Source organism: Sciurus vulgaris, assembly GCF_902686455.1.
Source record: "Sciurus vulgaris genome assembly, chromosome: 18".
NCBI classification, from domain to species: Eukaryota; Metazoa; Chordata; class Mammalia; order Rodentia; family Sciuridae; genus Sciurus; species Sciurus vulgaris.
In genome coordinates this window covers 3,073,949-3,098,511 of record NC_136479.1, presented here as the reverse complement: position 1 = coordinate 3,098,511, position 24,563 = coordinate 3,073,949, and the positions used below count along the sequence as shown (strand labels likewise).

The 24,563-nt window shown below is 42.1% G+C and overlaps 1 protein-coding gene and 1 long non-coding RNA gene across 5 annotated transcripts in view; one reads left to right on the top strand and one right to left on the bottom strand.

The window, feature by feature from the left end:
- The window catches only part of CREBBP (CREB binding lysine acetyltransferase), a 127,483-nt gene that overhangs the window by 55,020 nt on the left and 47,900 nt on the right, over positions 1–24,563 (top strand). For all 4 annotated transcript variants that reach the window (XM_079121342.1, XM_079121344.1, XM_079121343.1 and 1 more), the window contains 2 exons: positions 14,958–15,198; positions 16,468–16,581. In XM_079121342.1, coding sequence (XP_078977468.1) covers positions 14,958–15,198; positions 16,468–16,581 — 355 coding nt within the window. The remainder of the gene's footprint in view (positions 1–14,957; positions 15,199–16,467; positions 16,582–24,563) is intronic.
- LOC306649909 lies at positions 18,220–24,384 on the bottom strand. The gene is made up of 2 exons (XR_013760737.1): positions 20,220–24,384; positions 18,220–20,141 (listed from the first exon to the last, which is right to left on the bottom strand). It is a non-coding gene; the product is annotated as an uncharacterized lncRNA (long non-coding RNA).

Sequence of the window (24,563 nt, the reverse complement as noted above, 5' to 3'; positions counted from 1 at the left end):
AGTGCTTTGGGACTTGGTGGGTGCTTTGGCATATGGATTTTATTGCTCTGACAGTGATAGTCTATAACTGAAAGTGTATCAAGTGGGTGATACGAAGATAACCCATATTTCTTATGATTAAGTAACTCTCTAAATGATCTTTACATTGTCTGTGATGAGCTGGCAACAGGAGGGATAGCCACTGCTCCCAGACTTCCTTTGTTTATGATGAAACTTGACATATGTTACCTTTCTCTCTGGAATCACCAGAATCAGCAAGACTGGCTTTTTGTTAGCTTGCTGTTCGTTAGTGATTTGAAGCTGTCAGTAAAAGTCCATCAATTTGTTACGGTCAAACAAATGACATTTGTCTTCCAAGGACTTTGTTTTATTGATGAGGCAGGTCTTGTGCCTGACTTGATGATTTCATGTCTTCATTCTCCCCAAGAGTTTCTATCTATAAATAGGAACTTTCCCCAAACCCTCTACTATTCAATATATTTGTACCACAAAGTAAATCTTTGTTAATTCAGATTGTGGAGGGAGCACTGCCTGCCTTGGTCCATCCTCACTGTGTACCCCAACTGCTGAACATCTGATCTGCGTTGGTGGTTGTTCAGGCCTGACTAGACAACTCTCTTCTTTCCTGGGCCTGTTGCCAGTGGTCAGATCTTCAAAGCTTGCCACTCACATATTCCTGCATTAGCAATTTGGGACACCTTAGAAGAAAGCCAGGGGATTATGTTAAAAATGCCCCACCCCTACCCCAGTACTAGGGATCAGATCAAGGGACACTCTACTACTGAGCTATATCTTCAGCCCTTTTAATTTTTAATTTTGAGATAAGGTCTTCTCCCTAAGTTACCCAGACTGGCCTCAAACTTTTTTCTTTCTTTCTTTTTTTCTTTTTCTTTTCTTTTCTTTTTTTTTTTTTTTTTTTTTGGTGCTGGGGATTTGAACCCAGGGCTTTGTGCTTGCGAGGCAAACACTCTACCAACCAAGCTATATCCCTAGCCCCAGCCTCAAACTTTTGATTTTCCTGCCTCAGCCTACTGAGCAGATGGTATTACAGGCATGTGCCACTGTGCCTAGCATCCCTTTTCTCCTGTAAAATTGTGTTTGGGGTTGGGGATGTAGCTCACTGGTAGAGTGCTTGCTTAGCATGTGCTAGTCCTGGGGTTCAAGCAACATACACACACACACACACACACACTCTCCTATCTGACCTCTGACCCCACTTCCTTACCCTCTCTCCTTTACCTACACCTGACTAATAGAATCCCTCCACCCTGGGTCCCTTTGTCAGCCTTGGCTACTGCTTTGTACGACTGAATCTGCTGGCTGTGGTCTGCTCATCAAGGCAGTGTCTGTTTACTGGACAAAGGCTTCTCTCCTTCCTGCACCCGGGCTACAGGGCCTCTCTGCCCTGGGGCTTCTCAGTTCTCTGCTACAGGGCCTCTTGGGCTGTAGGGGATGTTTAACAGCATCTCTGGACACTTCCCATGAGATACTCATGGCCCTTTCTCCCTATTCCATTTGTGGCAATCAGAAATGTGTCCAGATATTGACATATGTTCCATAGGGGTACAGCCACTCCCCCCCATTTGGAGCCCCTACTGTGGAGAATGATTGGAGGAAGCCCTAACAGTAATGTCTTATCCTTTTGTCGGTCTTTTGAAATCTGACAGGAGTCAAACCTTTTCCCTCCCCTACCCTTTTTTCCCCTCCCCACTTTCTCTCTCTTCGGCTTTCCAGGATCATGGTAAACTGAGGAAGTGTTTTTGTCCGTGAGAATTGTGCTGCTTGCTTGGGGGTCACTTTCCCACAAAAGTCCATGTGGACTTAAGGGGAGAGATCCACAGCAGGGTGCCTTCAAAGGGCAAACTTGAGTGACTGCTTCTGCTGTTAGTCTGGACCCTTTATTTTGGAGGCCCCAGGGTGGGCTGAGCTCCAGCATGTCTGGGAGGCAGCATGATCCCAGTGTGGCCTCCCTGCTGGAAGTGTGGCTGGCAAGGAGGTCATGAATACACATTGTTTGCCTGGCATCTTTCTACATGTGTTCATGCCCTTTGATTTACTTCATTTCTGCAGTGACCTTGTGAGAGGCATCATTAGAGGCCCCATTTTACAGATGAGGATGTTGAGCCTCTGAGGGAGTTTGGTTTGTTTGAGACCATATAACTTCCTGTCTGTAAAGCTCTTTTTAATTAAATCCCTATGTCATGCTTAAGCCCTGGTTCCTGGATGTCATGCTTCAGAAGCCCTGGGTCCCCAGAGAATGCGTCCCTCACCTGTGCTTATCTGGCTTGTTTGTAGTTCCTCCATTGTGTTGTATGATCTTCTTGAACTTTCTCCATTATATCTGGCCTCCTGAAATCCACAGGTTTTTGCATGATGAGGAAAAGTGGTTACAGAAAAACTAGGTCTGTTCAGTGAGAAAAAGGAAAATAAGTCTTGAACCTTCTTGTACTTCTTTTCATGTTTTGGGAAGTAACCTTTGAAATTCGACTAGATTTGGTACCAAACTAAGGAGTTCTTGCTTTTCTTGCCTCTGGGTTTCTATAGGATTACAACTTTGCTGAGTGGTGTTAAGAAAGGGAAGGGATGTAATTGTTCTTTTAATTTGTCCCATTTTGTGTGTGTGTGTGGGGGGTCCTTCTGTGTGCCCAAGTACTGGTGTAGCGTTCAGATACAGGGATGAGTGTTGCAGGGTGGGCTCCTCTCTCATGAACTTGGGACTATATTGGTGACAGGAAATAAGTAGAAAACGGCACCAAGGTCTGCATAGCATGCAGTTATTGAAATTGACACAGGAACCACCTAACATGGAGCCCTCAGAGAAGGCTGCACTGAAAAAGGGACATTTGAAGATGTTACAGAGACCCCAGTGAACCAAGAGGGCATTGTCTTCTGTAGGAACTGACAGGAGTCCAGTGCATTGGAAAGATGACACTTGGGGAAGGGAGAACAGGTATGTGAAGCTGAGGACCAAATAGGAGCCAGTTAGGGGGGCCTTGGATAGAAGGAGGGCCCCTCTACTTGCAGGGAAATGATCTGTGGTCTTAGCATCGTTCAGTCTTCTGATTGCCAGCTGGAGAGGATTGAGGATGGAGTGCACTGCTGGAGGCTGGAGGAGCTAGTGGTCTAAATGTGGTTGAATGCAATGGAGATAGGAGACTAGCTGAGGTTTTCCCTTTGGGTAGCTGTGTGGAGTAAGTGGGAGACCTGGTGGAGAGGACCGAGGGAAGGGCTTGAGTGACTGCACTCCGGATTAGTGCCTTTGGAGATACTTGTGGATTCCCAAGAGGGGATGAAAACAGGTAGGAATACGAGTAGGGCAGACATTGGCCATTTGGGAGTCAACAGCACACAACGCATTCACAACTGTGGGGTGAATAACATGGCCCAGAGAGAACGCTAGACAGCCTGGCTAGGGACAACAAGAAGGAAGAACCAGCAAAGGGGATAATAGGGGGAGAGAAGACCTCTAGACTGGAGAAAATGGTGGCTGCTGAGAGACTGGTAAGTTGAGGGCAGATGACATCATTAGAGAGTGCAGGTTAGTCTGTGGGGAAGTATGGTCTTCCACTGAGAGATGTGATCTACACTTATGGAGACCTGGGGACCAACCACCGCTGTGGCCACTGCTGACAGTCCCAGCCTCCCTTACTGTAGGCTGTTTTGCCAGGAGTGCTGAAAGGGTGAGTGCCTCTCTTGGAAGTAGCATCGTTCTTGAGGACTTTCTCAAAAGGAAAGGAAAGTCATGCTTCAGAAGCCATGCATAGCCAAAGTGGCACATCGACTTGGGAGGCTGAGGCAGGAGGATCGGGAGTACAAAGCCAGCCTCAGCAACTTAGCAGGGCCCTAAGGAACTTAGCAAGACTGTCTCAAAATAAAAAATGGGCTGGGGATGTGGCTTAGTGGTTAAGTGCCCCTGGGTTCAATCCCAAGTACCCAAAAGGAAAAAAAAAAGAAAATGAAAAATTAAATTTTCAGACGTATCTCATTGTGGCTCTTATCTTTGACCATTTTATTTGAAATCTCTTATTTTATATAGATTTAGAGGTTAAAAAATCTCTATATACTATTTCATAATTAGGTGCACCCTTTTTTGTACATTTCTCTGCAGAGATGCACATCTCTGAAGTCCGTGTTAGACTTAGTTAATTCTTTGATTTAGTGATGTGCAGAATGTATTGTTTTACTTGTTCATAAGTTGAATTAATAAGGGTGACATAATTATTAAACATATATATTTGCAGTTTATTAGGACAGTCTGTGGATGTAAGGATTTAGAAATTAAAATTTATTGACAGACGAAGAGGAGCAGGCTTTGTGGGAGAGAGGCTGAGTCTCCCTTTTAGGTTGGGTATGAGGTGTGCTGGGCCCATCTGTGAGCAGGATGTGCGTGCTGGGAACTGAAGCCTCACAGGCAGGCAGGGATGAGCAGGCCATTTAAGAGCAGTGCTTTTGGAAGAGGTGCCACCTGATTCTTGATGACATTGTCCTGTCTAAGCTTCAGCTTGAGCTTTCTGCCACTTCCACAGAGCGCTGTTTGGAAGTGGGACTCCACCTTTGACCAGGAACATTTTATGACCAGAGGGGCCTCGTCTCCAGGTTTCCCCATATGGTTTCCCAAAGTTATTTCTGATATGGAGTTCCTGTGTGGACTTTATTTTAAAGAAAAATGTAAACTACATTATGGGGAGATTCATCAGGTGTGTTGTTTATAAACTGCAGTGACACACACCTGTGATCCCAGCAGCTCAGGAGGCTGAGACAGGAGGATTACAAGTTTGGGGGCCAGCCTTAGCAACTTCAGACCCTGCTTCAAAATTTAAAAAAGATTTTTTTAAAAAGGGCTGGGGGGCTGGGATTGTGGCTCACTGGTAGAGTGCTTGCCTAGCATGTAGGAGACACTGAGTTTGATTCTCAGCATCACATATAAATAAGTGAATAAAATGAAGGTCTGTCCATATCTAAAAAACAAAAACAAAAAAGAACTGGGGACATTGCTCAGTGCTGCTGAATTCAAATTTTAAAAAATTCTCAAAATGATAAGAGTGGTGTTGTAATTTGTTTTGATTGTGTGTCAGAATATTGACATGGAGGTTTTAGGCCAGGCCTCTGGCAGCTGCTGATTGATGTCTAAACAGAAGGGAAGTGTGTCTGATGGTAGACTGTTCATGCAGTGCGGAAGGTTGTAGAGTTGTCTTTTCTGTCCTGCTGGAATAACCTGGCTGGGGCAGTGACATTGGCAGCATTCGAGTGTCAAGTCATAGGCAACTGGCCTTGCTCAGGCTGTTCACACATCCCTGTATCTTCCATTTTGTGTGTCAGTGATATGTGGTTCCTGGGCCTCACCTTGTCCTCCTGATTCAGAAGCTTTCAGAAAGAAAGTTGTGAAGCTCTCCATTTTTGTGACCACTCTTTGTGAAACTTCAGGTTTTTTCTTATTCAGTTTCCCAGTTTATGGCTCCTAATTCCCTCCAGTGTAATTTAGATAATTCACAAGTAGGTGGTCTTACAGTCCTTTTCCTCTTACGCTGAAATCTGCACTTTAAACTAGCCCCTCTGGTGATTCTGATGTAGAGTAAAGATCATGCCACTGCCTGTGAAATGCTGGTGGCCAAGTGCCTTCCTGTGCCCTATAGAGTGGGCTTGCTTTGTTGGTCTTGCTGTCCTCCTTAACCTTAATACTTCAAAGCCTTCATTATCCCCACTGCCAGCTCTGTTCCTCATGTTCTCATCATTGCCTTTCCCTTGGATCTAGCTTCTGATGATTGGGGGATCAGGATGAAACTGCATGAAGGCCAGGGTTCTCTTTGTCCTTGTTTTCAGTGGGCTCATCCCATGGTTTGGATTTCCTCCCCAGATGCTGAAGTTCACCATTGTTACACACAAGTGCTTTTAACGTCCTACGTGAAGATCTGAAGACTGCTGCTTGTCTAGCGTTTGACTTTGTCCACTAGGGAGGGTGCTTGCAGAGTTCTCCCAGGGGTGATCGGCCAATGGTTGTGTAGCCACCTTACTGTGACAACAGCTCTGTGTAAAGCCACACTGAGATTGTGACTATGTCTCATTGATAAAATTAGAGAATATGGGTAAATGTTTGAATGTGAGCCTTTGTCCATAATTGTTACTAATTTAAGTGTTTGTGTATTTTAAAGAATTTATATCCATTTCTTCCATCATACTGGCTCCACTGTATCCTGAAGATTGCTGAGAAAATCTGTATGCAGGACCTTCAAAGAATAACTTTTGGTCTAAAATTCTTAACAGTAGCTTAGTATAAATCCTTTATTCTGTTTAGATATCCCCATTTGTTCTGGCAAAAAATATCAGCTGGGAAACATAGTCAAAGTACAAAATATAATATGTGACTTGTGCCACATAACAGGAAACTATAAATTGGGGAAAATTAGCCAATTCTGTGATATCAGGAACATTCTGTTTTGTAACAACAGTTGACCCTCTGTATCTGTAGGTTCTGCATCTGTGGATTCAATCAACCGCAGATGGAAATTAGTTTCTAAGTGTAACATATGTTATTCTCTAAACAATGTGGTATAAGAACTATTTATGTGGCACTTTCCTTGTATTGGGTATTAAAGTAATTTAGAGATGATTTAAAGAATTCGGGAGGCTGTGCCTAGGCTATAAGCAGACAGTCCATTTTTTTCTAAGGGTTTTGAACATCAACAGATTTTGTTACCCTTGAGGGCCCTCTCACTGTAATACTAGGAATGACTGTAGAGTCCAGAGTCTGGGTAGGATAGCCTTTTCCTCAACAAAACCTCCTCGTTGGAAGCATAAACTGTGCCCACAGATACATAGCTCTTTCACTTCATGGAAAGTAGAGACCAGGTCAAAAGTTTCCTGAAGACTAAAGGAGATGTGCTGTGTACTTACTCAGAACTAGCACCACAGTGTCTGCCTGCCTGTTAACAGCAAGCAGAAGAGGTGTTTACCAGGCATTTCTGAGAAATTAGTGACCTTTAGGACTTAGTAGACGATAAGTGTGATGATGCGGGATGAGGACAGTCATAGCCAGCCATGGTGCCTACACAGTGCCTCAGTGTCTGAAGTGTTCTGAGACGTGTTGGTCCTCTTAAAGCCAGTCACCCTAACTTCCTCTTACCTTTCCTACAATCATCTGAATTGGCTCTAAGGTTTAAGTCACCAGTAAACAATTGGCCCAATGAGTAATAGGTCAAGAAATCAAAAAGTTATTTTTGTCATTATTCCTAAAGACTTTTTCTTTACAGGTTTTTAGTAAATTGATAATCCTCAAACTGATCATTAGGGGAATGACCGATGCCTGTTGAGACCCACCGATTGGCTCTTTATCCCCATGGGACTAGATTGCCTGAGTTTTAGGGATGTGGAGGTGGGGACTGCCTGGGTCTTGAGGGTTGCTCTGAAAGGTGGTAATGCATTTCTCCTTGTTCTTTCTTGGTCTCTCTTCACACTGTTTGGAACACAGGGTCCTTTGAAGACATTATAATGTATACTCGGGCACTTATTAGAAAATAACTTATTTGTGAGGAATGCCAGAATAAACTTTATTATGCACATTTTTGGTGCACATCCCTCTGTCCTTAGGATAGAATGCAAAGTATATGAGAAAAACAGTTGGGACCAGTTACACAAAGTTATGTACCACTAATGATCCTTGTAAAAATGCATGTTGAAATCTAAAAATTAAGGAATGCAAGGGCAAGTGAGAGTTTGCCCTTAAAAGTAGTCTGGTGGATGGGATGTGACTGGTGAGTTACAGAGTCACTGACCCAGGCAAAGAGCTTGTGGCTAAGTTGAGTGAAGAAAACCAGGGTAGGTGAGTGGGCTGTACCCTGAAGCTTGTGGGTTGGTGAACTTTTGTTCACAAGCTGATCTTCAGTGGCTCAGAATGTTTAGCTAGTTTAACTCCCCAACCATACTGACCTCCTCCTGCGTTTGAGTTTGACATGAACCGATTCTCATGCACGAAATGCTTGTTTATTTGGATAGATGCTATTATATAGCCTTCCAATAAGAACCATGTATCAGGTCTCTAGCATCACACCATTCTCCCAAAACTGGGGGCTCTCACCTTGTTCTTGGTAGGAGAATATGATGTCATCTTACTTTGATTTGCATTTTTTTATATAACTAGTAAGAATTCAAGTGCTGTGTTTAGAGATGTGGTCATTTCTTATTTAAGTCACTTAGTTCCTATCCTATTAGATTTGCCAAGAACACTTTGGCAAAGTAGTCAGCCCCTTGTTGAGGAGGGGAGCAGAGATGTTGAGCATGGGGGCTCTGGGACTAGTCCTGAGTGAACCCCCTCCCTTTGGGAGGTACAACTCTAGCACCCCCACACCCCGCCCCCAAAAAAAAAATTTTATGGGTGATGACTGAGAGCCAGTAGTACTTTGCATTTTCAATACTTTGTAGTTCATGACTAAGACCTTTACTATCTTTACATTACAGAATATTCATCTTAATTATCTTCTAGTACCTGTACAGTTTCATTTTTTGTATTTTTCATACTTTTCTACTGGTTCTTTTCATTTCCCCACAAAGTGGAATGCTTTTGGGTTATAAAAATAGATGCTTGTAAAACACTCACACATTGCAGAATTATTAAAAAGTAAACTGTGAAAGACCCCCCCTCTATAATGTAACCAGCACATAGTTTTACTGAGGTTTTTCTAAGAACAGGTTCAAATAAAGTCAGTAAGGAAAAACTTCAGAGTACTGTTCTATAACCTTTTTTGCTTAATATACTTTAATTACTTAAAATATAATTAATAACTTTTTGTTAAAGCATAAAAATAATACTGTTATTATTTGTTGCCTTAAATAATGGTTGTTTTGCTGGGTGTGGTAGCACATACCTGTAGTCCCAGCTGCTGAGAGACTAAGGCAGGATCATCACAATTATGTGTGAGGCCAGCCTTGGCAGCGTAGTAAAACCCCTTAGAATAAAAATGGAAAGGAGGCCTGGGAATGTAGCTCAGTGGTAGAGCACTTACATAGCATCAATGGGCCCTGAATTCAATTCTCAGTACCTCCAAAACCAAAACAAAACAGATGTTTTGTGTTACCTCCACCCCCCCCCGCCCTTTTCTTTTTTGATCTGCCAGGAATTTAGCCATTCTCCCACCCACATGACTTTATAAAACTGGGGTTATTTGAGTTCTGCCATATTATTTCATTATTGAGCCTCATTATAAATCTATTTAATTTGACAGGCATTTGATTTTTTCAGTTTATCAGTATCCTCATTTTTGCATGGACATTTTAGCACACCCTTATCTAATTACTTCCCTAATCATCTATTACAAGAAGTAGAACTACTGGATCAAAATAAGTGCACATTTTTCCTTGCAATACATTCTTTTCCAAAGGCATACTAAGTTGCAAGTTTCACCAGTACTTGAGATTACCTGTTTCTCTGTACCCTCATTAATTACTCCACTGATTTTTTTTTTTTTTTAATGTTGGCCATACTGATGTGGAAGATAGCTCATAATTTTATTTCACTTATTGATAACTAGTAAGATAGAACTTTTTACACTTTGTTGAGATGTAGTTTATGTATCATACAGCTTTTAAGCTGCTCAAATGGCATTGTGTATTCATCCCCACAGTTACTTGTATAGCAATTTTCATCACCCCAGAATGGACCCCTACACTACTCAAAATCACTCTCGGTTTCTCCTGAACCCCAGCTCTAGCCAACTACAAACCTACTTTCTACCCCTATTATTTAATAGAAATGGAATTATACAACAAATGGTCTTTCATGACTTCTTTCCATGAAAATACTGTTTTAAAAATTTATGTTGTAGCACTTGTCAGTATTTGCTTTTTATGATTGAATAATATTCCACTTTGGTTATACCACAATTTATCTTTCCCTTCATTAGTTGATGAGTGTTTGACTGGTTTGCATTTTTTGACTTATAAATAAAGATTGTGAATGTTTGCTTTTTTTTAAACACAAACTGAAGTGCAAACATGCCTTTTTTAATTTCTCGAGTATTTACCTAGGAGTGGAATTGTGAGACCCTATGGTAGCGCTGTGTTGAGGCTGCATGGTTGCACATTCCCACCTGCAGTGCGTGAGTACCCACTTTCTTCACGCTCTCTCCCACACAGTTGCTGTTGTTAACATCTGTCTCTTTTATCATAGCCATCCTGGTGAGCATGCAGTGGCATCTCATTGTGATTTTAATCTGCATTTCTGTAATGATTAATGATGTTGAGCTTATTGGCCACTGGATATCTTTTTTGGAGAAATTTCTATCCAGCTCTCTTGCCTTTTACTCTTTAATTTTTATGTTACCAGGAATTGAACTCAGGGACTCTTTACCACTGAACCCTTTCTATATTTATTTTTTAAATTCTAAGATGGGATCTCACTAAGTTGCCCAGGTTGGCCTTAAACCTGGGATCCTATTGCATCAACCTCAGGGTCATGGCATTACGGGCGTATGTACATTACCACACCCAGCACCTTTGCCCATTTATCACTTGTATTTTTGGTGACATATCTAAAAAACTACTGCCTAAACCTAGGACGTGAAGATGTTCTCCTGTGTTCTTTGGTTCCTTTTGAGTCAGTTCCTGAGGATGGTGTGGGGAGGGGTCCACCTTTTCCTTGTGTTGATACACAGTGGTCTGGTCTGGATTGGTCTTTTCTTTACCCGTCCCCTCAGTTTCCTTTTTTGTGTGTGTTGGGGCGGATACCTGGGATAGAACTCAGGGGAACATCTCCAGCCCTATTTTGTGTTTTATTTAGAGACAGGGTCTCTCTGAGTTGCTTAGCCCCTCGCTACGTTGATGAAGCTGGCTTTGAACTCAAAATCCTCCTGCCTCAGACTCCTGAGCCACTGGAATTACAGGCATGCGCCATTGCCACTGTGGGCTCCCTTTCCTTTCCTTTCTTTGTGTGTGGGTGCTGGGGGTGGTACCCAAGGGCCTCATGCAGGTGGTGCTGGGCTGCACTCCCAGCCCCTGGTGTCATCCTTTGTTCCATCAGTTGAAAAGACTGTTCTTCCTCTACATTTTCTCAGCATTGAGGTAGAGAATTTTTTTGCACTTCTTGTTTCTTTGTATTTTATGAGGTATTTGTTCATCTTCTTCGCCCAGCTTTCTAGTGGGATAGTGTGATTTTTTTTTTTTTTCCCCCTTTAAGGGCTATTTGTGTATGAGAATACCAACCAATTTTTTCCTTCAGTTTTTCCCCTTTTGAATCTTTATTCTTATATGCCTATGTTAAGAAGTGTTTCTCAAGATGCTCCTTTTCTGCATCTTAGTCTGTTTTTACTTACTTTATTCCATTCTGGAGTTTATTCTTGTATTCTTGTTTCAGGTAAAATAGCAGTCAGAGATGCCTGCCACTCCGCAGGTTGGAGCACCGTATTTATCAGATGCTGGTTTCATGTGCATGTGTGTCTGTTTCTGGAACTCTGTGTAGAGTGTGTTTCAGAGTCTGGCAATATAGATTCTCCTTTATTCTCAGTGTTTTAAAATTTTTCTTGGCTATTGCAAAAACAAAATTGTATAAATGTATTGATGGCTTTGGGGGAGCTTCCAGCACTTAAGTTTTTCCCAGTCTTTAAAGGTAAGTTCCTTGTCCAAGCACTTTTCCTCTCTGTACTTGGTGCCCACCTGAGCAGTGGGGACACTGGGAGAGTCTGAAAGATGCTTCTGCAGGCCACCTGCAGTTCACTGTAACCCTTTTATGTCATTGAACACCATCCTGGGGGAGGTGACCTCTTGTGTTTGTGAGTACTTGGCACAAATTGGAGCACTGGAAAAGTGTAGCAAGTAACACGTGGAACGCAAGACCCCGGGGACACTAGACATGTGTTCTGTTCCATTCTCTTGTTGGCTCAGCGCCATCCTGCAGGTTGCTTTAAAGATGCATGTCATGTCCACAGTAGGAAGAGCTCTCTGAACTGCACTCATGTCCTTATCCACAGGTAGGCAAATACTAGAGCAAGTTTTTAATATGTCATATGGTTTCCAACTCTGTTGACATATGGTCAAGTATAGTGCAAAAGATGCTACTAAAAACATATCCCAAATGAAAGACAGTGAGCTAATTTTTGTTAAAACAAGATCTGCTTATAATTCAGTTGTAGGACTAGAATTTGTACCCAATTTTTTTGTTTTCCTTTTGTGTAGCATTTCTGTAGCTTAAGAAGCAGTGAAAGGACAGCTGCATGGTCTCCTGAGCCAGCCAGTTGTCAAGCATACAGAAGGGAGAGGACAGTAGATGAAGAAATGTAAAGGTGATGAGCAGATGTAGGGTGATGAGCAGATGTAGCGTGTGGACCTTAAGTCTTGGTTTGTGCAAACCAGCTGTAGAAGACATGTGGGTAGGTAAAGGAATATGATTGGATATTAACTGATGGGAAAGAACAAGTACTTGTTTTCTGAGATGTGATAATGATATCCTTTCTACTTTTCTGCGTATTTGAAATTTTATAAATGCAAAAGAAAGATACCTGAACAATGGCCATGCATTTCTCACTTTCATTCACATCTCCATTCCCAGTTACTTGTTGTTGGACTTGGAGCATTGATGCTGAATGCCCGCAGGGGTGCAGTCACAAACTTTGCTTACAGACTCTCCATTTAAAATTGCAAAAACCCTTGGAGAGGAGAGGGCTTCCAGCTTATGCCCCACAGTGGGAAGCTAGTTTAATGAACATACAGTTTTATGGTAAGATGCTATGCTTTCATTACAGATCATACCAACACCTATGAAATAACACAGTGGTATAGGGCAGGACCTGGAGAAACATACACAGACACATACATGTGTGTTCAGAACTCATGTACATATTAGATAATTGATTATGGTTCCTACATGTGCATGTACATAGGGAAAAAGATTAGAAGAAACAAAAAATTTTAACACTTTTTAGTGGTGGACCCCTGGATTTGGGGGCTTTAATTATTGTTAGTTATTCCCTTAATAGTTTTATTACTTTCCAAATTTCCTGCTGTGTTAGTCAGCTTTTTCTTCACAGTGACAAATGTCTAAGAAAAATCTTGGAGTTGGAAAGATTTCTTTTGGTTCATGGTTTTCAGAGCTTTCAGTTCATGGTTGACTTGCCTCCGTTGCTTTGGGTCTGAGGTGAGGCAGAACAGTATGGTGGAAAGGTGTGTTGAAGGAAAACTGCTCATGGCAGCCAGGGACAGTGAGGTGTGGGGAGTGAGTACAGGACCAGGACTTCCTCCAGATGTGCCCCACCTGCCTACAGTTCTTACCACTTCCTAGTAGTTCATTCAAATTATTAATCCACTGATGAGGCTGGAGTCCTCATGATGTAATCATTTCCCAAGCACCCCCAGCTGTGAACATTGCTTCCCTTGGGGACAAGCCTTCAGCACAAGTCTGTGGGGGGGCACTTTATATCATGAGCATGACACCTGCAGTATATGTTTATTGCCTTTATATGTAATCAGGAAAAGGTAAACAGAAGGAATAGAGGCTATTTTCTCATAGGATTTTTGTACTTCTGCATTCAGGGTGTTCTGCCATAGCCAGAATTTTGCTTTTTCTTTGGGCCATTCTTAGGCTTCTAGGAGTTGTGCTCCCAAATGAAACACCACCTGACTTTCCTACACTTATTTTCTGAATTCTCATAGAAGTAAAACCCAGATAGAAAACCATAACTTTGGGGCTAGGGTTGTGGCTCAGTGGTAGAGCACTTGACTAGCTCAGGTGAGGTCCTGGGTTCAATCCTCAGCACCACATTAAAAAAAAAAAAAAAAAACTAATTAATTAAAGGTTAAATTCATTTAAAAAAACAGAACTTTAAAAAATTAATCTTGATTAAGGACTATTTTTAGGGGCTGGGCCTGTAGCTCAGTGGCAGAGCATTTGCCTAGCATGTGTGAGGCACTGGGTTCGATCCTTAGTACCACATTAAAAAAATAAAATAAAATAAACACATAAAGACATTCTCTCCATCTACAACAACAAAAATATATTTAAAAAACTATTTTTAGTTTCTCATAATTGTATAGTTTTGATTTGTATATAAAAACATCATGGTGGTATTTTAGGTAAGGTAATAGGTGCTGTGGACTCAGGATAGGTGTAACAGAATATTAGAGAATATCCAAAACCTCTGAACTGTGGATGCTTTTACTTTATACTAGGAAGATTCTATTTCTCTTACTTGGTCTTTGTAGTAAGTTTGAAGAATATTGGTAGTGTGTAAAGAGTAAGACTCCATAGATCACTTTTTCCATTTTCTTTGCAGTTAAGATGTATGCGTGTTCTGGCTTGTTGTTTCAAAAGATAAAAACAAGTAAACTATATTTTTAACAGATCATCAAATATTTTTTGAAAAAGATTGTCAAATGTCAGAGTGGCAATTTTATTGAAAGACAAAAGCATTTCTTAAGAAAGCATTAGACTCATACAGGATAGTTGCATTAAGGATAGGTGCTGCAGGGTGTGGACCACTCTCAAACTGTAAGTGAAGTCCAAAAATATGCCCAGAAAACAGCAGAAGGTGCTGATTCTCTTTGCTACTTCAGATATTTGCAGTGTGTTGTAGTTCATCCTGCCTCGGCAAACTTCTTAATTTGGTGGAGCCTATGAAATTGCCAGTATTTGGCCGTTGGGGACCTACAAAAGCAGCATTTTCCTGTGATTCAGCTGGCTATAATATGCAGCTTTTCCAGTAGTTTTATGTGGTGTAGAGTGAGTTGGGTTTTGGTTGCTACAGTTCATAGTGTCATTTTCTTGTTTGAATGATGGAACTTGAATCAGCCTTGCTTCTGAGTTGGCTTGGTTTTTTTACTTCTGGATCTTCTTAAAGTCACCATGGATAAAAGAGAACACACCATCCTCCTCCCTGTAATTGTTATTATTTGGCAGCTTTCACATTTGTGAAATAATAAGGATGAATTGAAACTCTAAAAGCTTAATAAAATACTTTTGTTATTTTGTTTTGTTTTAGTCTCAAATGCAGACATCAGTGGGAATTGTACCCACACAAGCAATCGCAACAGGCCCAACAGCAGACCCTGAAAAACGCAAACTGATACAGCAGCAGCTGGTTCTACTGCTTCATGCTCATAAATGTCAGCGACGAGAACAAGCCAATGGAGAGGTTCGGGCCTGCTCTCTCCCACATTGTCGAACCATGAAAAATGTTTTGAATCACATGACCCATTGTCAGGCTGGGAAGGCCTGCCAAGGTAAGTGCCCTTTTTTGAACTAGTGGCAGTGACCAGGGTGGAATGTGCCGTTGTTATTGTTCAGCAGCTCTTGAGGTCAGAAGACTCTTGCGGCCGAGTTCCCACCCTTTGGTATAGCCTAGGATGTGTTGCTCTCTCATCCCCCATGCCCAGTCTTAACTGCCCCTGCAAGGCCTACCTGGTGAGGAGAAAGGCAGCTTGGTTCTCTGTTTCTCTGCAATCCTCTCCTGCTCGAGGCTGTGCCCAAGTTTGCTCTTTTCCTCCTTCTTTTCATGGAAGACTTTTGTGACTTCTTGAGTAATCCTTGTTGTAAATGTCTAGACTGTTCTGTTTGGGACAACACACATAGCACATGCACAGTTGAACACACACCCTTCCCACACCCCAGCATCGGTCTTGTGGTTGTTTCAAGGACTCAGGCCATCAGTGGCACTGCCTTGCTGCTTTACCCTAGGTCTTGAGGCTACTCTGGTGACAGCCAGGTTGTCCTGGGTGACTGGCAGTTATACAGGGAACTGCACCTTGTCATCCCTAGGGAGGTAATGAATCAGGCACATCATGTGCTCCCTTTCCCCTCTTTTACCAAACACCTTAGTTCCACTGAAGAAAACCATTTCTGTTACCAGCTGTACTTTCCTATTATCTTTATCCTCTTTGCTTCTCTTCTTTCTTGAAATTATCTCCCTGGTCTCCCTCTCGCCTATGGTCATATTTGTGAGTAACCCTGACTGTGATAAAAACACAGAGAAGGGCAAGGTTAGATACTGGAAGATGAAGACTGAACATCACCAGGGTCAAGTGCCCTCTCAAGTACTTTCCAAAGCACCCAAGCTCCCTTTTGGAATCTCCATAGTGTTCTCATTTGCTTCTCTAGCTGTAAGTCTTCAGCTGTAGTACTTGGGTAGTTTCATCTTTAAACATAATTAATATTTTTATTTTAAATAGTGGCATTACAGAACTGTATTTGTTCTACTTTTCATTGCAGTTGTTAAGTATTTTAGGTTGAATAGCTTTTGTTTTGTGGGCTGAACCTTAATCACCCATCATTCATAACATTGCTTCTGTGGGAAGATTTTGTTTGGAATTCTTAACAGTCAACTTACAGACTTTTTGGAAAACAGCCTGTTTGTAAGTTGAGGACTGCCTATACTGTGTTATGGTTACACTTGTTACCATTTTCTTATGGAATCTGGCATTATAATTTAGGTGTAATTGAAAGTGTGACGATTTGGATAGAAAAATAACATCTCGTTGTTTTTCTGGTCATAGTTGCCCATTGTGCATCTTCACGACAAATCATCTCTCATTGGAAGAACTGCACACGACATGACTGTCCTGTTTGCCTCCCTTTGAAAAATGCCAGTGACAAGCGAAACCAACAAAGTAAGTGAGCACGGGGGCAGAGAAGCTCGGAGATGAGATTAGAAGCTGTTTCTAGAAAGTGCCAAGAGTAGGTAGGGAGTGGGCAGGGGTTTCCAGTGACAGAGTGCAAGGGTGAGGCAGGGTGGACAGAGACCCAGTTGCAGCCAGGCTCAGAGGTTAGATGGGCTGCCAGTAAACGTGAGTGGCCATGGCTGTTGGATTTTGTTCACCCTCACTGCTCTCCGCCCTGCGTACATATACTTGACGGAGCCCAGAACAGCAAGGGTCACTTTGATCCAGGAGCTAATGTGAAGACGTGGTATTTTGTCCCAGATACTAAGTGATTTCACTAAGTATCGCCAGATACTAAGATTTCACTGCCATGTCAGTGACATCAGGGGCCATAATAGGACATCGCTTTTGGAATTGGACCCCTTCTAAAGTATGTTTGAAGGCCCTGTCCACTCAAGCTGGGTCAGTGTAATCCCACATGTAGACATTTGTGAACCCTTTTTTCTACGTACAAATGCAGTTCCCAGATCTACTTGTATAACTAATAATTAGTTCAGCTTCCACTACCCCAGGACTACCACATCCTGATCATTCCCATTGTTTGTCGTCTTTCAAGCTGTCCATGTAGCCCTTGGCACAGTTAGTTCTATGCTTATCTGTATTATCAGGAGGCCTGATGTGACTTCCAGGGTCCTTGCTGTTGGTAGGCATCAGAACAGTAAGAAGGATGACTATCTCTTCCTATTTTTAAGGTCTAAGCCTGTCATTTCAGAGGTGAAACTGTGGTCTTTGGGTATGTAGGACAGTTAGAGCCCTTTGGGCCCTTCCTCAGTAATCTTTCAGCATGACAGTCTTTATCTTAATCCATCTTGTCTGTGCCGTCTTTCTTCCTCCCTGATTTTTGTTCCAAGTGTTCATTCTTGATGCTTCTCCCTCATCTTCCTTGGGTCCTTGCTGCTTGGGGAACATGTACTGCTTTTCTTTCTGGCTTTCTCTGGGTGACACAGGGAGAGGTGAACTAGTGCTTGGAGCCTGAGAGTACCCTGGAGTTCAAGTGCTGCCCACCTGACTTACTGAGTCCCACTCTCCTGAGGGGTTTGCAGGCTATCACTGCACAGGCTTCATGAACAGCAGGGCATCCTCAGCGCACAGAAAAATTTCTGGTTTGCTGGGACCTGTTATTCTTCCTCCCAACGGAGGAGTCACAATAAATTTCTTAACGATAGTTTCCTGAATCAGTTAAATTATTCTTTGATTGAACAAAATTTGAATTTTTAATGCACAATTACCCTGGATATGTCTTACACAAAGCGAAGTTCTAAGATCATGGGTCTTCCAGAACCAGGTATTTAGAATAATAGGTCTTGTGGAATATAGTCTCTTTTTTAAGTTACTATAAAACTTTTTTTTTTAATTTTTATTCGTATATTGTGTTGTTTAAACTTCTTGTGCTTTTAAGACCCATTTCAGTAATAGGTGCTTTTAAGTATCCAAATACTCATTGTTGAATTTGTAGTTACTTAATATTAATTTCTAGACTAATGAGCTAAGATCATCCTTAGCATTTAATTTGGGGGTGTCATGTTTCTGGGATCTTTTGTGTATAGTATGTACTGCTATGACAGTTGTAAACTTTTATGACTTCTCTAAGAAATACTTATGTGGTTTTTGTTTCAAATAAAGAAAAGAAATGTATGTGGTTTATTTTTCTTAACATCCTTACAACTGCTTAAATGTTGTGAAAGCTGACTTGTTGCATGCTCTCTCAAGTGGTAAGCCACAGTCTTCCTTGTAGTCATACTGGGAGGTGTTGCCAGGGTAATTTCATACTACAGAGTCTCAGGGAAGGTTCAGATGAGCTCCATGCAAAGGTATTGGTAGTTTGGGGGGGGAGGGGGGATGAAAACACTTTTAAAATTCTAAATGCTTCTTAAATTAGGTTTCAACTTTAGGTGTGTTCATTTGACTTTAGCACTATAGTTTTGTGAGTAGAGTTGCTTGTGAAGTGAGAAAGTTTTTAGCAATATTGATTTTATAGGTTTTTGTTATTATTTTTACTTTCTAAAGCAAATTGAGCTCATGGTATATGAACCTGCTGTAGGAACAGAAAGAGGAAAAGGAGATTCTGATCTTCCAGTAGGTTGACATTGAATTCTAGAGACAGAACATAGGCATTAAAAAGAACATGATGGCTGGACATGGAAGTTCACCCCTGTGGTCCCAGCAGCTTAGAAGACTGAAGCAGGAAGATGGCCATTTCAAGGCCAGACTTGGCAACTTGGAGACCCTGTCTCAAAATTAAAACTAAAAAAATGGCTGGGGGTATAGCTCAGTGGTACAGCATCCGTGCGTTTAGTCCCCAGAACCACACAACACTTGATTATCAGCATCATCACCATCATCATCATGTAACGGTATTCCCACTCAGGATTCAAGTGGGAGCAAGCCAGGCTCTTGGTGGTCCTTGGGTGGGGTGAGAATTGGTGTGTGCCTAGACTGACTTGATGGAGCCAGCTTAAATAAAGTATCAGTGGAAGGACATTCTGGACAGCAGGAACAGTGCTGGCACAGCAGAAGCCTGTGAGGATGGGTTGGTTGGGTCCAGGTGGGCAGTGGTGAGCTGCTGAAGACCAGGCTCTACTGAGGCCCCCTAGCACATGCTCTGCAGAGTTGTCACCAGGCAAGTCTGCAGCTCTGTCTTCTGGGCAGTGTCTCCCACAGAGGCTGAGCTTACCCAACACACACCTCTGTGGCTGGCACATGTTCAGCTCTCTTAGCTTCTGTAATTGATACCTCTACCCAGAGAATCTTTTTTGGACTGTGTCGAGATTCTGTTGGATTTTTTTTTTTTTTTTTAATTATGTGGTGCTGAGTGTTGAACCCTGGGCCTCACACATGCAGGCAAGTCCTCTACCACTAAGCCACAACTCCAGCCCTGTTTGATTTTTTTCTTTGAATTATTTTTTTAAAAGACATTCTGTAATCACAGATCTTGAGTTTTCTGTCTATTATAGAGATACTTAACTTTTATTCAATAATTAGGACTTCTCTGCTATCAACCCTAGCATCTGACCTTTAGTAAATTCTGGGTGAACAAGTGCCTGAGTTCCTCTGTTAGGACCCATGTGGCCTCCTGAGTGAGATTTTGGCTCTATCCCAGACCTCCTATATTAGAATCTGCCTGCCTACCTGCCTTCTTTCCTTCTATACTGGAGATTGAACCCAGGGGTGCTTTACTCCTGAACTACAACCTCAGTTCAAATTCTTGCCCCTTTTTTTCTTTTCAGAGGTCGTCTCACTAAGTTTCTGAGGCTGGTCTCAAACTTCTCCTTCTAATAAAAAAAACAAACAAAAAAACAAAAAAACCTTCTTCTGCCTGAGCCTTCTGAATCACTAGTATTATAGGCAAGCACCACCACACCCTGCTAGAATCTGCATTTTTAACAAATTTCCAGGTGCTTGGTGTACATGCACATTAAAATCTGAGGTGTTCTGTTCAGGATAACCTGCACCCTGAGGTGTAGAGAAAGGAAGAGGCATTTCTTTGAAAGAAACCATGGGTTTCCCAACTCTGAATCCCACAAGAAATGTTAGGTGAGAGCTTCAAAGGCCAACCCAGCCCCAGGCTTAGGCTTAGGCTTAGCCACAGCTTGAGCCCTGTTGACTGTTCACATCAGTAGTCCTCCAGTGCCTCCCGTTGCCTTGGCCCTCACTGCTTGGCCTGGATATTTGTGATTTTTTTTTTTTTTTTTTTTTTTCCTGGTGCTTCTCATTTTTTAAGATGCCTTCCTTTGCTAACATTGAGTCACAATCCTGCTTCTCAAAACTCACCCTCATCCAGTGCCTTACTTGGGTGCTGACCAGGCCCTCTGCTTCCCTTGAGCCTATCATCAGTCTTTCAACACCTCTTTGACAGACTGTGGTAGAGATGGGGTTACAGGAAGTTGAACCTGAATGACTACAGAGAGAGCAGTGGCTTTGCTGTCCCTTGCTTCAGCTCCAGTCAGCAGTGATGGACTTCATCAGAATGGCTGCTGCTTGACCTTTTGGGTTACATGGAATCATCACTCCTGTGTCTCTTGGCTTCTGTTGAGGGTGTGACACGGTGTCAGTGACGAGGACAGGTCTTAACAGTTGGGTGGTACCTGAGCACTTGAGCTTGTGTTCTGTACTATGCACAGAGAGAAGCTGTGTCACAGGTAAATCCTGGCCTTCATGGAATCACAAGGCAGTGTGGTTATACTTGCAAATTTGGCAGAGATCTCCAAGTCTGAATAAGTCTGAATAAATGTAAGGGATGAGCAGAGTAGCTGCCTTGTCTGCTTGGTGACATTTCTTCCACCATCCTGACAAAGCTTTGAAATTTAATTTGTGGCGGTTTTCATTGAATTTCTACATCAAGTTCAGTTTTATTAAAAATGATCAGGGACTAGTTAGCTGAATGCTTCTATTTAGCAGCATATGCTATATAGTAGTCACTGGGGAAAGACTGCCTTGTCCTGACATGAAGAATGGTGGTAAACTTGGCCTTTTGTTGTATAAGCTACTGGGCTTCTACTTTAGCTACAACAGAAGGGGTGTGGTGATTCAGGATGTTGGGCTCTTTAAGGAAGCAAATATAGTGTGTAAATTCAGACATACCATCTGATATGCTAGGGAGAACCCCAGCTAGCATAGGGACACTGTGGCATGTGATATGACATCCTGTAGCATTAAGGAAAAAAGATGTAAAAATGGCAAAAAAGGCCAAAGAGGACAGCATCAATAATATGGAAAATTGATGACTGTAGAAGATCTCATTCTTGGGGACACAGATAGATGAAGCATTGCTTTCTGTAGCACTCCATCCATTCTTATTCAGTCCCAGCGTGCCCAGGGCAGGAGAGCATTGGTATGACTGCTCACTGCATTAGGTGGGCTGCCAATCCTCAGGAGTCTACATGACACTTCACAGGGTCCCATGTAGCAGGTGAAAATTAAGCTGAACCTCATATGGGTTCCCACCTTCCAGGGATGTCCAGGGACAGTGAAATGAACATGTTTTTCTCTGGCTCAGTGTTGTAAGCTGCAGTTTGACATGAGTCAGGTGGTGATTGAATTACTCTGCTGTTTCTTCCTTCCCAATTCTAAGCTCAGGGAGTGCAAAGACTTGGTGCTTAATACTGTATTCGGCAGCCTGGTAGAATATGCTCCTGAGTCTGTTGTGTGCTTGAGTGAGTGACGGAACACACATAAGTGCCTTAAGATAAACAGAGGCCTATTGGGCTCCATAGGAATTTACAGAAGTATTAGGAAAACTTTCACAGAACTCTGGTGGCATGCTGAGTTGCAAAACAGTTGATGATCATTTTATATGACTCCCCTGACAATCAGCCATCACCCCATAGAAAGCCCCCACGCCTCTTACCCTAAAATTCTATGTGCCCTTTTGTCTAGTAGCATCATTGGAGTCATATGTTGGGCCATAATGTCACAGGCCTTTGTCATTTCTTTTCCTTGCTCTGAATTGCTAGAAATGACAAGTTCCAAATGTGTACCTGTCTCTTCTGATAGGTGTATTTTCTTTCAAGACAAAAATGTAGTAATATTGATATTTAGGAAATAAATGCCTCTCACACAAACACAAAATACAGTGACCATGTCAGGAGCTTCCATGGGAGGCCTTTCATAAATGAATCACTGACAGCCTGAAGAATGGCATTTCACCCCAGGTTGGGCCTTTTTGGCTAAATGGATGTCATTTGGGAAAGTGTAAATGAAAGAGGAATATAGTAGGAGGGAGTCATTTAAGCAGAGGGATGGCATCATCACCCAGAAATGAAAGGCCACATAGGTACTTTGTTTCTTTTAATTCCTGGCCACAGTTCACCACTTTGTGTGTAAATGCAGTCTAGGTCTGTTCTCTTATACCAGGAGGTGATGGTGAACTACCCTGGGTTGGGGTATGACTCAGTGGTAGAGGTGGGCTTAGCATGCATGAGGCCCTGGGTTCCATCCCCAAAACCATCCCCACTCCAAAATAAACCAGCCTACCATTATTACATTCTTTTTTTATATCATAGTTCTTTTTAAAAGTTCAGCAAGAGCTGGCTAGAGAAGTATACGCCTATAATCCCAGCTACTCGGAAAGCTGAGACAGGAGCATCACAAGTTAGAGGTCAGCCTGGGTGATTTAGTGAGACCTTGTCTCACTAAAAATTAAATAAACAAACAAACAATGGCTAGCGGGTGTAGCTCAGTGGTAGAGCATTTCCCTAGCATGTGGCGGGATCAATCTTTAGCACCCCCTCAAAACGTAAACAAAAACAAAATTAGTGTATTGGTTTCAGAAGTGTGATGAACACATGCTTAAAGTTTCAGGGACTACTAGCTGTTGGACAAAATACTTTTAAAGGTATTATCATATATGACTATTTCACCAACACACTAGGTGCATCTTGGGAATTGCTTCTCATTTATAATAATGAGGTGCTTGGTGTGTATAATTGTGTCTAATGAACCTTAATGAGTTTGAGATCTGAATATCCTTATTAGAAAAGTTAATAGTATGAAATGGGTAATTACCAAGAATTTTTTTACATATTTTGATTTAATTAAGTTGCTCTGATAAGTATTTTGAGTTTATTATACTTGTACTGGATGGTTGAATGAAAGAATAGTACTGTTATACATTAGTGGTTTGAATTTGAAAGACTCTGTGATAATGTTTTATTATGTCAAAAAATTGTTGTAGTATCAACTTTATAAGCTGCTGTGTGTGTGTGTGTGTGTGTGTGTGTGTGTGTGTGTGTGTGTGTGTGTGTGTTGGGGGGTGTTACTGGGGAATTGAATCAAGGGGCACTCTACCACTGAGCTACACCCCACCCCTTTCTATTTTTATTTTGAGGCAGGGTCTTGGCTAAGTTGCCATCACTGGCCTTGAACTTGTGTTCCCAATCGCTGGATTATGGGTGTGTGCCATCTCACCAGACTAAGTTGTTATTTTTAACGTGGCTTTGAAGTTCCAAAGTTATAGCAGATGGGACTATTGGGGCTGGGAGTGTAGCTCAATAGCTTAGCATGCATGAGGCCCTGGGTTTGATCCTTAGTACCTCCAAAAATAAGAAATACAGAGGAACAGTAAATAGTATGATATAAAACTTCTGCCATGTGGTAAATATTCACCAAATGAGGATATGTGGATGGGTGGGTAGATGGATGGAATTGAACCCCCAGTGACCAAGGAAATAAGTGGTCATCTCTCAGTTAATTTGAAAGTGTTTTAGAGTGGAATTCCTTATTTTGACATTGGCTTTTCCCTTAGTCTCCTGGGGCTAATCAGCTGATGTACACATCACTCCTAACACTGGGTAGTGAAAGCTGTGAGGCAGATCCAGGTCCTGAATATCAGGGGTATGAGGTGATACCTGGATAAATGAAAACCTATGTAGAATCCTCAGGCCTCATTCCATCCCTTAATTTCAGCCACATCAGTTAAGTCAGTCAAGTGCGATAGTTCTTGAGTAGTTTCAAATAGAGCCCAGCATTGTACTCTTTGCATAAGAATCCCACAGGAAAGGCTTGTTGTTGGTTTTGTCATTGTATGAGTGAGTTTAGAGGAATTGCGACTTTGTTATTTTGAAAGCACCAGGTGTCACCTCTGCTGATCTCTGTGTACCTGTGCGTGGAAGCAATGAAGGATGTGGGGTGGGGGCAGCAAGAGGGCTCCTTTGCTTGCCTCAGTGATGGCTGCCAAGACCTGTGGAATTTTGCCTGTCACACACTTGCCACTCTCTGGAATGGACATATTAGAAGTCACTAGATTTTAATACTTCTTTTGGGGGGGGGGGCAGTGCTGGGAATTGAACCCAGGGCCTTGTGCATTTTAGGCAAGAGCTCTGCCACTGAGCTGCACCCACTCCTGCTAATATTTATTAAGCGATTCCTGCAATTTTTATGGTCTGTTGCTTTCTAGGACAGAAGCATAAATTTTCCTTAGCTTTTTACTCTTC